Source organism: Phyllobates terribilis, unplaced genomic scaffold (assembly GCF_046119375.1).
Source record: "Phyllobates terribilis strain yellow unplaced genomic scaffold, ASM4611937v1 Scaffold_2__4_contigs__length_985480577, whole genome shotgun sequence".
Lineage (NCBI taxonomy): Eukaryota > Metazoa > Chordata > Amphibia > Anura > Dendrobatidae > Phyllobates > Phyllobates terribilis.
The window spans coordinates 47,442,504-47,458,208 of record NW_027362762.1 but is presented as its reverse complement, the minus strand read 5'-3'; the positions used below and the strand labels follow the sequence as shown (position 1 = coordinate 47,458,208).

The 15,705-nt window shown below is 43.3% G+C and overlaps 1 protein-coding gene across 1 annotated transcript in view; it reads left to right on the top strand.

Moving 5' to 3' along the window:
* LRRC32 (leucine rich repeat containing 32) overlaps positions 1-15,705 on the top strand; it is an 82,855-nt gene that overhangs the window by 27,155 nt on the left and 39,995 nt on the right. Inside the window, exon 2 of the mRNA XM_073669605.1 lies at positions 12,666-12,759. Within this exon, the coding sequence (XP_073525706.1) occupies positions 12,670-12,759 (90 nt within the window). The 5' untranslated portion in view covers positions 12,666-12,669. The remainder of the gene's footprint in view (positions 1-12,665; positions 12,760-15,705) is intronic.

Genomic DNA, 15,705 nt, shown 5'->3' with positions numbered 1-15,705 from the left:
GAGACCAGAACTCAGAGATATAGAGACCAGAGCTCAGAGATATAGAGACCAGAGATATAGAGACCAGAACTCAGAGATATAGAGACCAGAACTCAGAGATATAGAGACCAGAACTCAGAGATATAGAGACCAAAGCTCAGAGATAAAGAGACCAGAACTCAGAGATATAGAGACCAGAGATATAGAGACCAGAAATCAGAGATATAGAGAGCAGAACTCAGAGATATAGAGACCAGAGATATAGAGACCAGAGACCAGAGATATAGAGACCAGAGATATAGAGACCAGAGATCAGAGATATTGAGACCAGAGATCAGAGATATTGAGACCAGAGATATAGAGACCAGAGGTAAGAGAAATAGAGTTCAGAGCTCAGAGATATATAGAGTTCAGAGCTCAGAGATATAGAGACCAGAACTCAGAGATACAGAGACCAGAACTCAGAGATATAGAGACCAGAGATCAGAGATACAGAGACCAGAGATAAAAGAAATAGAGACCAGAACTCAGAGATATAGAGACCAGAACTCAGAAATATTGAGACCAGAACTCAGAAATATTGAGACCAGAACTCAGAGATATAGAGACCAGAGCTCAGAGATATAGAGACCAGAGATATAGAGACCAGAACTCAGAGATATAGAGACCAGAACTCAGAGATATAGAGACCAGAACTCAGAGATATAGAGACCAAAGCTCAGAGATAAAGAGAACAGAACTCAGAGATATAGAGACCAGAGATATAGAGACCAGAAATCAGAGATATAGAGACCAGAACTCAGAGATATAGAGACCAGAGATATAGAGACCAGAGACCAGAGATATAGAGACCAGAGATATAGAGACCAGAGATCAGAGATATTGAGACCAGAGATATAGAGACCAGAGGTAAGAGAAATAGAGTTCAGAGCTCAGAGATATATAGAGTTCAGAGCTCAGAGATATAGAGACCAGAACTCAGAGATACAGAGACCAGAACTCAGAGATATAGAGACCAGAGATCAGAGATACAGAGACCAGAGATAAAAGAAATAGAGACCAGAACTCAGAGATATAGAGACCAGAGATATAGAGACCAGATCTCAGAGATATAGAGACCAGAGATATAGAGACCAGAGATAAGAGAAATAGAGACCAGAACTCAGAGATATAGAGACCAGAACTCAGAGATATAGAGACCAGAGCTCAGAAATATAGAGATCAGAGATATAGAGACCAGAGATCAGAGACACAGAGACCAGAGATAAAAGAAATAGAGACCAGAACTCAGAGATATAGAGACCAGAACTCAGAGATATAGAGACCAGAGCTCAGAGATATAGAGACCAGAGATATAGAGACCAGAACTCAGAGATATAGAGACCAGAGCTCAGAGATATAGAGACCAGAGATATAGAGACCAGAGATAAGAGAAATAGAGACCAGAACTCAGAGATATAGAGACCGGAACTCAGAGATATAGAGACCAAAGCTCAGAGATACAGAGACCAGAGATATAGAGACCAGAGATCAGAGATATAGAGTTCAGAGCTCAGATATATAGAGACCAGAGATAAGAGAAATAGAGACCAGAACTCAGGGATATAGAGACCAGAACTCAGAGATATAGAGACCAGAACTCAGAGATATAGAGACTAGAGATATAGAGCTCAGAGATATAGAGACCAGAGATAAGAGAAATAGAGTTCAGAGCTGAGAGATATAGAGATCAGAGATCGAGACCAGAACTCAGAGATATAGAGACCAGAGCTCAGAGATACAGAGACCAGAGATATAGAGACCAGAGATCAGAGATATAGAGTTCAGAGCTCAGAGATATAGAGACCTGAGATCAGAGATACAGAGACCAGAGATAAGAGAAATAGAGACCAGAACTCAGAGCAGAGATATAGAGACCAGAACTCAGAGATATAGAGACCAGAGATATAGAGACCAGAGATATAGAGACCAGAGATCAGAGATATAGAGACCAGAACTCAGAGATATAGAGACCAGAGCTCAGAGATATAGAGACCAGAGATATAGAGACCAGAGATAAGAGAAATAGAGACCAGAACTCAGAGATATAGAGACCAGAGCTCAGAGATATAGAGACCAGAACTCAGAAATATTGAGACCAGAACTCAGAGATATAGAGACCAGAGCTCAGAGATATAGAGACCAGAGATATAGAGACCAGAACTCAAAGATATAGAGACCAGAACTCAGAGATAAAGAGACCAGAACTCAGAGATATAGAGACCAGAGATATAGAGAACAGAAATCAGAGATATAGAGAGCAGAACTCAGAGATATAGAGACCAGAGATATAGAGACCAGAGATATAGAGACCAGAGATATAGAGACCAGAGATCAGAGATATTGAGACCAGAGATCAGAGATATTGAGACCAGAGATATAGAGACCAGAGATCAGAGATATAGAGAGCAGAACTCAGAGATATAGAGAGCAGAGATATAGAGACCAGAGATCAGAGATATAGAGACCAGAGCTCAGAGATATAGAGACCAGAGATGACAGCTGGCTGTCATCTACTGCCCCCCAGGATCAACCACCACTTTCTTTGACCACTTCACCACTTGGCTACTTCATTTCCTCTCCGTTGACATCTCCACTATCCTCATGGGCGACTTTAACATCCCCATTGACACTTCCCTCTCAGCTGCCTCTAAGCTTCTATCCCTCACTTCCTCCTTTGATCTTACTCAGTGGTCTTCCACACCCACCCACAAAGACGGCAACACGCTGGACCTCATCTTCACCCGCCTCTGTTCCCTATCTAACCTCTCTAACTCACCTCTCCCTCTTTATGACCACAACCTACTCACATTCTCTTCTCTCTCCTCCCCGGGGCAACAATCCCCACTCCACAAACTCGCATACCGTCGCAGAAATCTCAAACACCTTGACCTATACTCACTCTCTGAATCCCTCCTCCCTCTTACAGACATTAGTTCCTTACATGATGCAGATGTTGCTGCCCCTTTATACAACACCACAACCGCTGCAGCTCTCGATTTGGTCGCCCCCCTCACACATTCCAAGGCTCGCACAATCAACAGACAACCCTGGCACACCAGCCTAACTAAAGAACTGCGACGGGCCTCCAGGGTTGCTGAGCGTAGATGGAAAAGGTCCCACTCCCATGAGCACTTCATCGCATTCAAATAGTCCCTCACTACCTTCAAGTCCACATTCACTGCAGCAAAACAAACATACTTCACATCTCTCATATCCTCCCTGTCTCACAACCCCAAACAACTATTCAACACCTTCAATTCTCTCCTCCGTCCCCCAGTGCCTCCTCCCTCTCCTCTTATTTCAGCCGAAGACTTTGCCTCATTCTTCAAGCAGAAGATTGACACCATCAGACAAAGCTTTTGCCTAAAGCCCCCACAGCCCCTCCCCACACCTACTCAACCCTCTTCCTCCAAAACCACCTTCTCCACCATGTCTGAAGATCAACTTTCCTCCTTACTCTTCAAATCACACCTCACCACCTGTAAACTTGACCCAATCCCATCCCACCTCATCCCAAACCTTACTACTATCTTCATCCCAGCCCTAGCCCACCTCTTCAACCTGTCACTAACAACTGATGTCTTCCCCTCATGCTTCAAACATGCCTCAATCACACCCATCCTCAAAAAGCCCTCCCTTGACCCATCCTCTGTGTCTAGCTATCGCCCCATATCACTTCTCCCCTATGCCTCAAAACTACTGGAACAACACGTCCATTCTGAACTGTCCACCCACCTCTCCTCCTGCTCCCTCTTTGACCGCCTACAATCTGGTTTCCGACCGCACCATTCTACTGAAACTGCACTGACTAAAGTCACCAACGACCTACTAACCGCCAAATCTAAGCGACACTACTCTGTCCTCCTCCTCCTAGACCTGTCATCTGCCTTTGACACAGTGGACCATTCCCTCTTACTACAGACTCTCTCATCTCTTGGCATCACAGACTTGGCTCTATCCTGGATCTCCTCATACCTAACAGACAGGACATTCAGAGTCTCCCACTCACATACCACCTCCTCATCTCGCCCCTATCTGTCGGTGTCCCCCAAGGTTCAGTTCTAGGACCGCTGCTCTTCTCCATCTACACCTTAGGCCTGGGACAGCTCATAGAGTCTCATGGCTTTCATTATCACCTCTATGCTGATGACACACAGATCTACCTCTCTGGACCCGATATCTCCTCCTTACTGACCAAAATCCCACAATGTCTGTCTGCTATTTCATCCTTCTTCTCTGCGAGATTTCTAAAACTTAACATGGACAAAACAGAATTCATCATCTTTCCGCCATCTCATTCAACCCCCTCAACTGACCTATCTATCAATGTCAATGGCTGCCCACTCTCCCCAGTCCCTCAAGCTCGCTGCCTTGGGGTAACCCTGGACTCTGAACTCTCCTTCAAACCACATATCCAAGCCCTTTCAACTTCCTGCCGACTCCAACTCAAAAATATCTCTCGGATCCCCACATTCCTCAACCATGAATCTGCAAAAACACTAGTGCACGCCCTCATCATCTCCCGCCTCGACTACTGCAACCTCCTGCTCTGTGGCCTCTCTTCTAACACTCTCGCACCCCTCCAATCTATCCTAAACTCTGCTGCTCAACTAATCCACCTGTCCCCCCGCTATTCCCCGACCTCTCCCCTCTGTCAATCTCTTCACTGGCTCCCCATTGCTGAGACTCCAGTTCAAAACCCTAACCATGACATACAAAGCCATTCACAACCTGTCTCCTCCATATATCTCTGACCTAGTCTCCCGTTACATACCCTCACGCAACCTCCGATCCTCACAAGATCTCCTATCTCCTCCTCCCACAATCGCATACAAGATTTCTCCCGTGCTTCCCCCCGACTCTGGAACTCTCTACCCCAACGTATCAGACTCTCGCCTACCATGGAAACCTTCAAAAGGAACCTGAAGACCCACCTCTTCCGACAAGCCTACAACCTGCAGTAACCACCGCTCCACCATACCGCTGCACGACCAGCTCTACCCTCACCTACTGTATCCTCACCCATCCCTGGTAGATTGTGAGCCCTCGCGGGCAGGGTCCTCGCTCCTCCTGTACCAGTCGCTGTCACATTGTGTTTAAGATTATTGTAATTGTTCTTGTATTATACCCCTTTTTCACATGTAAAATAATAATAATAATATAGAGACCAGAACTCAGAGATATAGAGACCAGAGATCAGAGATACAGAGACCAGAACTCAGAGATATAGAGACCAGAACTCAGAGATATTGAGATCAGAGATATAGAGACCAGAACTCAGAGATATTGAGATCAGAGATATAGAGACCAGAGCTCAGGGATACAGAGTCCAGAAATTGGTGATATAAAGAGCAGACATCACAGATCGGTGGAAGCTCTTGGCGACACATGGCTTTATTATGGAGTCCTACAGTCCTCTGCTTTGGACACCTGCTTCTTTCTGGCAGGTCTGCAGCTGATTTCGGCTGTTGTCTCTGCATTGCTCCTTCTGATAAGTGTTTATCACGTTCATTAGATCCTATGGGAAACCTTTCAGTCCTCCAGTGTCGGGGGGCTGCCTCCAGCTACAGCTATTAGAGGGGCTCCTCCATCTGAGAACAATACATGTCCTTCTGCAGCCTGGGAACAGCCCGAGTACAAGCCCTAACCCATAAAGCCAGCAATAACCTCCTCGCTTCTGCTATACAATATATAGAGATGCCTTATTGTTTCCGTCTCCGCAGGTAGAGGCGAGGACAAGAGAAAAAACATGGCTGCAATAACAAGGCCACGCTGCGAAACACTGATGTCATTGTCATAAATTATCATCAATAGAGAAATGCCGCAATATGGAGACTATTCCCATCTTCAGATTTCCAGAAAAACAAGTTTCTTTATTTCTCGACTGTTGGAAATTTCTCGTTTTCTTTAAGATGCTTATTTTTTTTTTAAGGAGTGACTGTGGTATCCCGCCTTCCTCATGGATGTCACCTGTTGTAAATCGGTTGCAGGTGTCTGGTCCTGCCCCCCACCCCCAAAAGAAAAATGCATAATGCGTATTAGTGGGGTATTTACCATGGGAAAAGATTCGGCCACACAAAGCCTGTTCTCTACCAACATGTGGCCATGTATGGGGCAATTTACTGCCCAGTCTGATGATCGGGGCAATAATTTAAAGGACAGTACAAAGGCTTATTACTACATCCTGGAAATTGTAAATGTTTCCCACAAGTGTTGGGATATTGCCTTAAGAGGGAGGAACATGGTCTCCAACTATGACCTAGAGCGGAGAGAGTCTATAAAAAGTGTCTCTCTCTGGAGGACTAATCAATACTTGATTTCAATGGACATCATGTGATGCTTCACTTCTCCTGTGGGGGCACTGCAGGGAAATGAAATATCACCTGCAGGTTATAGGTGATCACTGGGAATCCCAGCGGAACACTCTATGATTAGCTAATTTTAAGGAAGTCTCCCCAAAAAGGGATATTCATAAAAGAACAAAGTCGATGCACACGATAGTCAACCAATCGTACCAAAATTGACAGTTTTGGACAACTTTCCTCTAAAAATTGTATCGGGACACTAAAACAAGTCAATCACTCTGCCACAAATACTCCCAGTGCTGTCCTCCAGCAAGTAAAATTCCCTGGCGAACTAGCCACGAAACGTTCCACTGTTTGCCATGTGACCAATTTTCTTTAGCCCCTACATTCTCTACACTTCTCACATCCGGGACCTCCTCCACGGTGATCTCTTCTTGGCGAGGAAGTGGAGGAGATGTGTATTTGTAGCTGACTTTTTTCAGTCTATGGAAGTTGTTGCTTTGGGAGATTCCACATGTACCATAGATTTTAGTGCAGACAGTGGCGTAACAAAAGTCCGATGGGCCACGGTGGAAAATTTGGACCTGGAACCCCAACTGCATTTTAGACAGATGTATGGGCCCTTGTATAGTTCTAGATCCTGTAAAGAAAAATATGTTCTCCCCATGTAGTACTGTCCTCCATCCTGGCCCCATCCTGTAATAATGTCACCCATCCTGTAATAATTTCCCCCATTATGCGCTCTTTCCTGGTGTAATGTACCCCAGTCTGCAAAAATGTCCCGATCCTGGTCTCTTCCTGTAATATTATCTCCCATCATGGGCTCCTTCCTGGTGTAATTTACCCCATCATGTAAAAATGTCCCCATCCTGGCCCCTTCCTGTAATAATGTCCCACACAATTGGCCCCTTCCTGTAGTAATATCCCCCATCCTGTATAAATGTCCCCATCCTGGCCCCTTCCTGTAATAGTGTCCCTCACAATTGGCTCCTTCCTATAGTAATGTCCCCCATCCTGTAAAAAATGTCCCCATCCTGGCTCTGTCCTGTCATATTGTCCCCCACAATTGGCCCCTTGCTTTAGTAATGTCACTCACCTTGTAAAAATGTCCTATCCTGACCATCCCTGTAATATTGTCCCCCACAATTGGCCCCTTCCTGTAGTAATGTCCCTCATTCTGTAAAAATGTCCCCATCCTGACCCTCCTTGTAATATTGTCCCCCACAATTGGCCCCTTCCTGTAGCAATCTCCCCCATCCTGTAAAAATGTCCCCATCTTTGCCCTTTCCTGTAATAATGTTCCCCACAATTGGCCCCTTCCTGGTATAATGTCCCCCATCCTGAGACCCTATTAAAGGGTCAGGTGGGGTCTCAGAAGTGGTATGAGGATGCCCACCAAACTTTTTTTTCCCTCGATGACAATACTATGAATCCCGGTGCTATATATTCTGCAGAAGTAGCTGTAAGTCCCACAGAAGATGTGAACTGTCCCTGTTATTCTTTGCAGAATTTACAGTCGCCATATAAAGGAAAAAAAAAACAACACTAATTTAATAATGACACTATAATAAATATATATATATAATGTATGTAATCATCTGAGTTATGAATACAGGACATGAGTCACTTGTGATTTTACTGGCGACTTGTTAACAAATACCTTGACTTTATAATTAACATGATATTTAATGTCACCTGGAAATCACCTGAAATGTTCAGAAAGTCAGCTGCGAAATATGATCATGTCACATGGGAACGGGTGAGAGGGCACATGGGTATCATAAAAGGAACAATAGTGTGCCTCGTGAGCAGTGGAGGGGGCACTAGGGGTGCAGAAGATACACCTGTTCCGGGGCCCGTATATCCTAGGGGCGCACTGATCCTTTGCCAAATAAAACAACAGCATCAAAGAAACAATGACTTATTATTATGCCCGAGGCTTCAACTTACAGTCATCTCAGTAAATTCACATGCATTTATGGAGGGAAAAAAATCCTTTCATCTGGAAATAGATTTTCACATATTCTGGATTATTAGATGGCCCTAAAAGAGAATATAAACTTTTTGTGTCGCTATCAATCGGAGGATCGTTAATCATTCTATCTCTATCTGACTCTGATCTTGGAAAATTACTTATTTATATTACAATTTATAGAACATCGGATGTTGTCTTACATCTGTTATGCTGTTACAATGCCCAAAAAATCATCCCAAGAAGTTTCATTTCAGAATTTTTTTCCACCTTCAATGTCGTCTATAATCTATACAGATCCATTGAGAAAGAAATTGAATTGTTTCAGGTGGAAAAGGACAAAAAAAAAAACTAAAATAATGTGGTTGCCTATGGCTGCACGCCTTTAAACTAATACTTTGTTTAAGTCCCCTTTGAACTCATGGCAACATTCAGCGTTTTTGGGTCGGGGTCTATCACTATCCCATACAGAGTAAAATGCCTCCTTTGTGAAAATATTAATGACCAGCGCAAGTGTCCTAGAAAACAGTGCCCACATTTTGCTCCACGTGCACCTTTGACTGTCACAATACCCTGAGTGCCCCTGTAACAATAATGCTTAAGTGCCCACTTAACATACAATAATGTCCCGGGTCCCCCACATACAGTAATAATGTCCCCTGCATCCCCCACCATGTATAGTAATTTTATTACCTGAGTCCCCTAATGTACAGCTTCCCTATACACAATGTGATGCCCCCCCCATAGCTCCCCTATACACAGCATAATGCCTCTCACACTGTATCAGTAATCCCCACACTGTATGATGCCCCCACAGTCATCCTATCACTGTTTTATGGACCCCCAGTAGTCCTCACTATGTATGATGGCCACCACAGTAGTCGACACACTGTATTATGGCTCCCACAGTAGTCAGCACAGTGTATTATGAGTTCCACAATAGTCCCCACTGTAAATTATGGTCCCCACAGTAGTCCCATCTGGTGTGATGGCCCCCACAGTAGTCCCCACACTGTATTATGACCTTTGTAAGAAAAGGTTTCCATCTTGCGACCCTACCTCACAGGCCAGACATTTGAAGAATACGATAGATTGTTTTCACATGCAGTGTAAAACCAGTTCTTGCCAGAAATTTCTGCAGCTCCTTTATTGTTGCTGTAGGCCTCTTGGTAGCTCCTCTTACCAATTTTTTTTTGTCTTTTCATAAATTTTTGAGCTACGTCCAGTTCTAGGTAATGTCAACGTTGTGGCAAATTTAAGTCACTTCTTGAAGATGTCTTCACAGTGCTTCATGGCAGATCTAATGTCTTGAATTTTTTTTTACCCATCTCCTAATTGATACATTTCATCAATGAGATCCCTTTGCTGTGTTGGAAGCTGTTTATGGGACATGGCTTTTGCTTAACATGCAACTAAGAAAATGTCAGGAAAATACTCCTAGAACAACGAAACTTTAAATGGAGTTAATCAGAATCCTTGTAACTGACTACTATGTAACATTAGGGTAAATATGATTGGATAATTCTGAACCTCATCCCCAGGTATAAGAGGATGTTCAGACTCATGCAACCACATCAGTTTAGTTCTGCTATTTTTATTTCCATCTCAAAATGATTTCAGTTTCTTTCTCAATGAATGTGTACAGATTATGCATGACATTAAAGGTAGAAAAAGTTATGAAATTATTTTTCTTGTCATGCTTTTTTTTACTTGACAAAACCTGCTATAATCTATCAAGGGTGTGTAGACTTTTTTTATTATCTGTAGTTGTTTTGTTATTGATAACTGTAGTTTCAGGAAGCATGGTGAAGCTTCACTCCAAAACTCTATCACCATGACTGCAGCATATATATATATATATATGTCTGTTTTAAGGGATATTGCGGTCCTAGGAGAACATTTAGGGCAGATCCTGTTGACTAGGTGCAATCTCCAATTCTATGTAGATGTCACATGATGTAAATTATTTAATGGGGTTGTCCACTACTTTCACATTGATGCCCTAGGGCATCAATGTATGATCTAGCGCAGGGGTCTCAAACACGCGGCCCGCGGGCCGCATGCGGCCCCTGAGGCTGCTTTATGCGGCCCGCAGGCACAGACCCCTTGACGATCCCGACCAGGTCCAGGAGGAGCCGCCGACAGCAGCGCTGAATTGCCGCACAGAGACTGTTTCCCAGCACTGCATTTCCAATGCCAGCCGGCCAATCAGAGGCCAGCAGCTGATATCTGCGTGTCGGCGCAGCGAGTATGACGTCATTGCCATATGCAGATGTCAGCTACTGGCCTCTGATTGGCCGGCGGCTGACATTGAAAATGCTGTGCTGGGAGACAGTCTCTGTGCGGCAATGCAGCGCTGCTGTCGGCGGCTCCTCCTGGACCAGGTCGGGATCGTCAAGGGGTCGGACTCTGTGGTGCCTGCGGGCCACATCTGCAGGAAGGCCGCCGAGGGAACGGAGGACTGGTGAGAATCATCTTTTTTTTTTTTTTATGTGTGTGAAGAACAGCACAGGGGGCACATAGCCACAAGAGGGGACCTGGATGGGGCACATAGCCACAAGAGGGGACCTGGATGGGGCACATAGCCACAAGAGGGGACCTGGATGGGGCACATAGCCACAAGATGGGGACCTGGATGGGGCACATAGCCACAAGATGGGGACCTGGATGGGGCACATAGCCACAAGATGGGGACCTGGATGAGGCACATAGCCACAGGATGGGGACCTGGATGGGGCACATTAGTACAAGATGGGGACTTGGATGGGGAACATTACTACAAGATGTTTGCCATTATTACTATATGATGCTAATTGTAAGACAATATTACTGTATGTGGCCAATTGGGGGAAACAAAATTGTAAAAATCAAAAAAATAAAAATAAAGCCTGAAAAAATATTGGGCACTAAAAATGCTGTTTTATATGTAAACTAAAGTAAACACAAAAAAGTGCACGTTTATTATCGCCACATCCATAACGACCCAAGCCATAAAAAAATAAACACGGAAAAAATGTTCAAAAGGTGTATACAAAAAAAAATGGTATCACTAAAAATGTCACATTGAACAAAGAATGCGGCCCCCCAAATTCAAATTTTTTCCATGTGCGGCCCATATACCCAGCCGAGTTTGAGACCCCTGATCTAGCGCCAGCCACTATAACTTGACGGCCAAGCACTGCAGGTAAGGTCTTCTGGACTGCGGCCACCGCCGACACCAATAAAAGCTGGTTGGCAAGGAGGTGCCGCGTGCAGGACCCCGGCTGATCATACATAGGGCCTCAATGTGAAAGTAGTAGACACCTCCTTTAATTTAACCTGAGGGGTCAGCAGAGACCCCATTGTGGTACCCTGTATTCAGTGCATAAAGAAATAATAGGAGCTGTCCTGATATGAAAAGCAGATTCAAGGTGGAGCTATATTAAAGATTTGCAACATTTGGAGAGTGATGAACTTGGCTATTCATTTCCTTATTTTTTTTTCTTTTTAACTGAGCAACAGAAACTAAGAACAATTTCAAAACAGGAAACTTCCTTGGTTTAGCTGAATAAGAAAGCAAACATCCAGAATGTCTTTTGTTGGAATGTTTGAGGAAATGACTGTCCTTTTTGGCTAAGTTGGTGTGAATCGTCCATAAACACATTTCACTTGGAAGATATCTCCCCACAAGTCCAGGGTTTCCTGACTTTGCTCCCTGGAAGATCAAAGGGGGAGTGGGGTAGGGAATGTTCATAGGACATATAATAAAGAAAACAAACTGTGCATATAAACCGGGGTACGGTCCCAGATAGGAGGAAAGTGCACGATGCGTAATCCAGCTGAAGAAAGCAGCATCATATTGTAGGGAATAAATGTAGATAGATAGATAGATAGATAGATGATAGATAGATGATAGATAGATGATAGATAAATAGATGATAGATAGATAGATAGATAGATGATAGATAGATGATAGATAGATGATAGATAGATAGATGATAGATAGATAGATAGATGATAGATAGATAGATAGATAGATAGATAGATAGATAGATAGATAGATGAATATGAGATAGATGTTATATGGTTAGACAGATATGGTAGAGATATTGGATGGATTTACAGTCTCAGTAGTGTATACGGATGGTTGCTATATCTTCTCTCCATGTTTCACTGTGGAATTTACTGCCGCATTCTAAGCAAAAACAAACAATGTCACTTCCTTCACACAGGACGTCTGTATAATAGATGCCGGAGGATAAACGCTTCCTGACTCACTCCTAGGGATGGCATACATTATCATAATGCCTTCTATGTCAATGATTTGTAACTGGGGAACTATAACTCCCAGAATCTCCAACCTTAATGTTTTCTCTCTTTTTTAACAGAGCCATGCTCCTATATCTTCCACTACTACTGATAATGCTGAAAGAAGGATGTTCAACCTACCGGGCCGATGTGAGACCGCCGTGTGTAATATCGGTATGAGCTGAGATTGTTGGTACATATATATTGTGTATAAAATCATTACAGGTTAAGGTCTCTGCTTGTAGCCACTGAATGGGAATTGTTTTCTTCCAGATTCATTGATCACACAGGTGTACTGTGATCATGGCAAGGACAGGTGTCAGTCCCCTGGAAGTATCCATATAATAATATTGATAAAATATAATGAAATCTTATCTGCTAAAATTGTAAGACGCCTATAAATTGTTAATCTGAACATATCTGTCTTCTACTATTAGCGCGTACATACATCCGATCCAGAGCAACAGAAAGTCACTGGCTGAAATAGTGGAGAGATCAGGGGTGCAGATATCAGGGGTGCACGTGTACAGCCGCAGAGGGGCTCCAGAGGAAAAGGGGCGCACTTTCACATTCAAATCAGTAAGCAGGTCCTGACACAAAACGGGCCCATGTACTGTTCTTGCACAAGGGTCCGCTTCTGTCTGTGTCTGCCCCTGGGAGAGATGATGTCCTTCTGACCATAGGGATGATCATGTAGTCACTGCGTCCAGAGAATATTTATCTCCCTCATTACTATCCATCTTTTCTTTCTTTCTCTTTCTTTTTTTTCTTTTTTCTTTCTTCCTTCCTTTAAATCTGTCTTTCAATCTTATCTATCTATCTATCTATCTATGTTCATTATCTATCTATTTATTAACTATCTATCTATGATTTATGTTTATCTACAGTTAGGTCCATATATATTTGGACAGAGACAACATTTTTCTAATTTTGGTTCTAGACATTACCACAATGAATTTTAAACAAAGCAATTCAGATGCAGTTGAAGTTCAGACTTTCAGCTTTCATTTGAGGGTATCCACATTAAAATTGGATGAAGGGTTTAGGAGTTTCAGCTCCTTAACATGTGCCACCCTGTTTTTAAAGGGACCAAAAGTAATTGGACAGATTAAATAATTGTAAATAAAATGTTCATTTCTAGTACTTGGTTGAAAACCCTTTGTTGGCAATGACGGCCTGAAGTCTTGAACTCATGGACATCACCAGACGCTGTGTTTCCTCCTTTTTGATGCTCTGCCAGGCCTTCACTGCGGTGGTTTTCAGTTGCTGTTTGTTTGTGGGCCTTTCTGTCTGAAGTTTAGTCTTTAACAAGTGAAATGCATGCTCAATTGGGTTGAGATCAGGTGACTGACTTGGCCATTCAAGAATATTCCACTTCTTTGCTTTAATAAACTCCTGTGTTGCTTTGGCTTTATGTTTTGGGTCATTGTTCATCTGTAGTATGAAACGATGACCAATCAGTTTGGCTGCATTTGGCTGGATCTGAGCACACAGTACGGCTCTGAATACATCAGAATTCATTCGGCTGCTTCTGTCCTGTGTCACATCATCAATAAACACTAGTGACCCAGTGCCACTGGCAGACATGCATGCCCAAGCCATCACACTGCCTCCGCCGTGTTTTACAGATGATGTGTATGCTTTGGATCATGAGCTGTACCACGCCTTCACCATACTTTTCTCTTTCCATCATTCTGGTAGAGGTTGATCTTGGTTTCATCTGTCCAAAGAATGTTCTTCCAGAACTGTGCTGGCTTTTTTAGATGTTTTTTAGCAGAGTCCAGTCTAGGCTTTTTATTCTTGATGCTTATGAGTGGCTTGCACCGTGCAGTGAACCCTCTGTAGTTACTTTCATGCCGTCTTCTCTTTATGGTAGATTTGGATATTGATACGCCTACCTCCTGGAGAGTGTTGTTCACTTGGTTGGCTGTTGTGAAGGGGTTTCTCTTCACCATGGAGATTATTCTGCGATCATCCACCACTGTTGTCTTCCGTGGGCGCCCAGGTCTTTTTGCATTGATGAGTTCACCAGTGCTTTCTTTCTTTCTCAGGATGTAACAAACTGTAGATTTTGCCACTCCTAATATTGTAGCAATTTCTCGGATGGGTTTTTTCTGCTTTTGCAGCTTAAGGATGGCTTGTTTCACCTGCATGGAGAGCTCCTTTGACCGCATGTTTACTTCACAGCAAAACCTTCCAAATGCAAGCACCCCACCTCAAATCAACTCCAGGCCTTTTATCTGCTTAATTGAGAATGACATAATGAAGGGATTGCCCACACCTGTCCATGAAATAGCCTTGGAGTCAGTTGTCCAATTACTTTTGGTCCCTTTAAAAGCAGGGTGACACATGTTAAGGAGCTGAAACTCCTAAACCCTTCATCCAATTTTAGTGTGGATACCCTCAAATGAAAGCTGAAAGTCTGAACTTCAACTGCATCTGAATTGTTTTGTTTAAAATTCATTGTGGTAATGTCTAGAACCAAAAGTAGAAAAATGTGGTCTCTGTCCAAATATATATGGACCTAACTGTGTATATAAGGAGTTTGTATGTTCTCCCAGTGTTTGCGTGGGTTTCCTCCGGGTTCTCCGGTTTCCTCCCACATTCCAAGACTGATAGGGAATCTAGATTGTGAGCCCCAATGGGGACAGTGATGATGATGTCTGTAAAGCGCTGTGGAATTAATGGCGCTATATAAGTGAGTAAAATAAAAAATAAATATATCTATTTTTTATCTACTGTATCTATCTATTTATGTTTATTATATATCTATCCATTATCTATCTATCTATCTATCTATCTATCTATCTATTACTTGCACAACATCCATTGACAATAGGTGTCAGACTCAGCTCCTCTCCTCCCTCTCACAGCACATGGATCCTCCTCACTTCACTCTTCCATAAAAGTCAAACACTCGTTTCCTGACTCGCTGTTAAACTATTTTTCCTTTTAAAAGTTCTATCCCTTCTGTCTTCTGCCTCCAACCTCCCCTCTGCTGTTGTCAGTGATGGTGACCTGCCTATCTAGTCTCCAGCAGTACAGCAGTCATGAATGTCATCCAGGTGTACCAACTTTCTAATAGTATTCAATCTGCTGATCATTACCTGTGATGGAGCC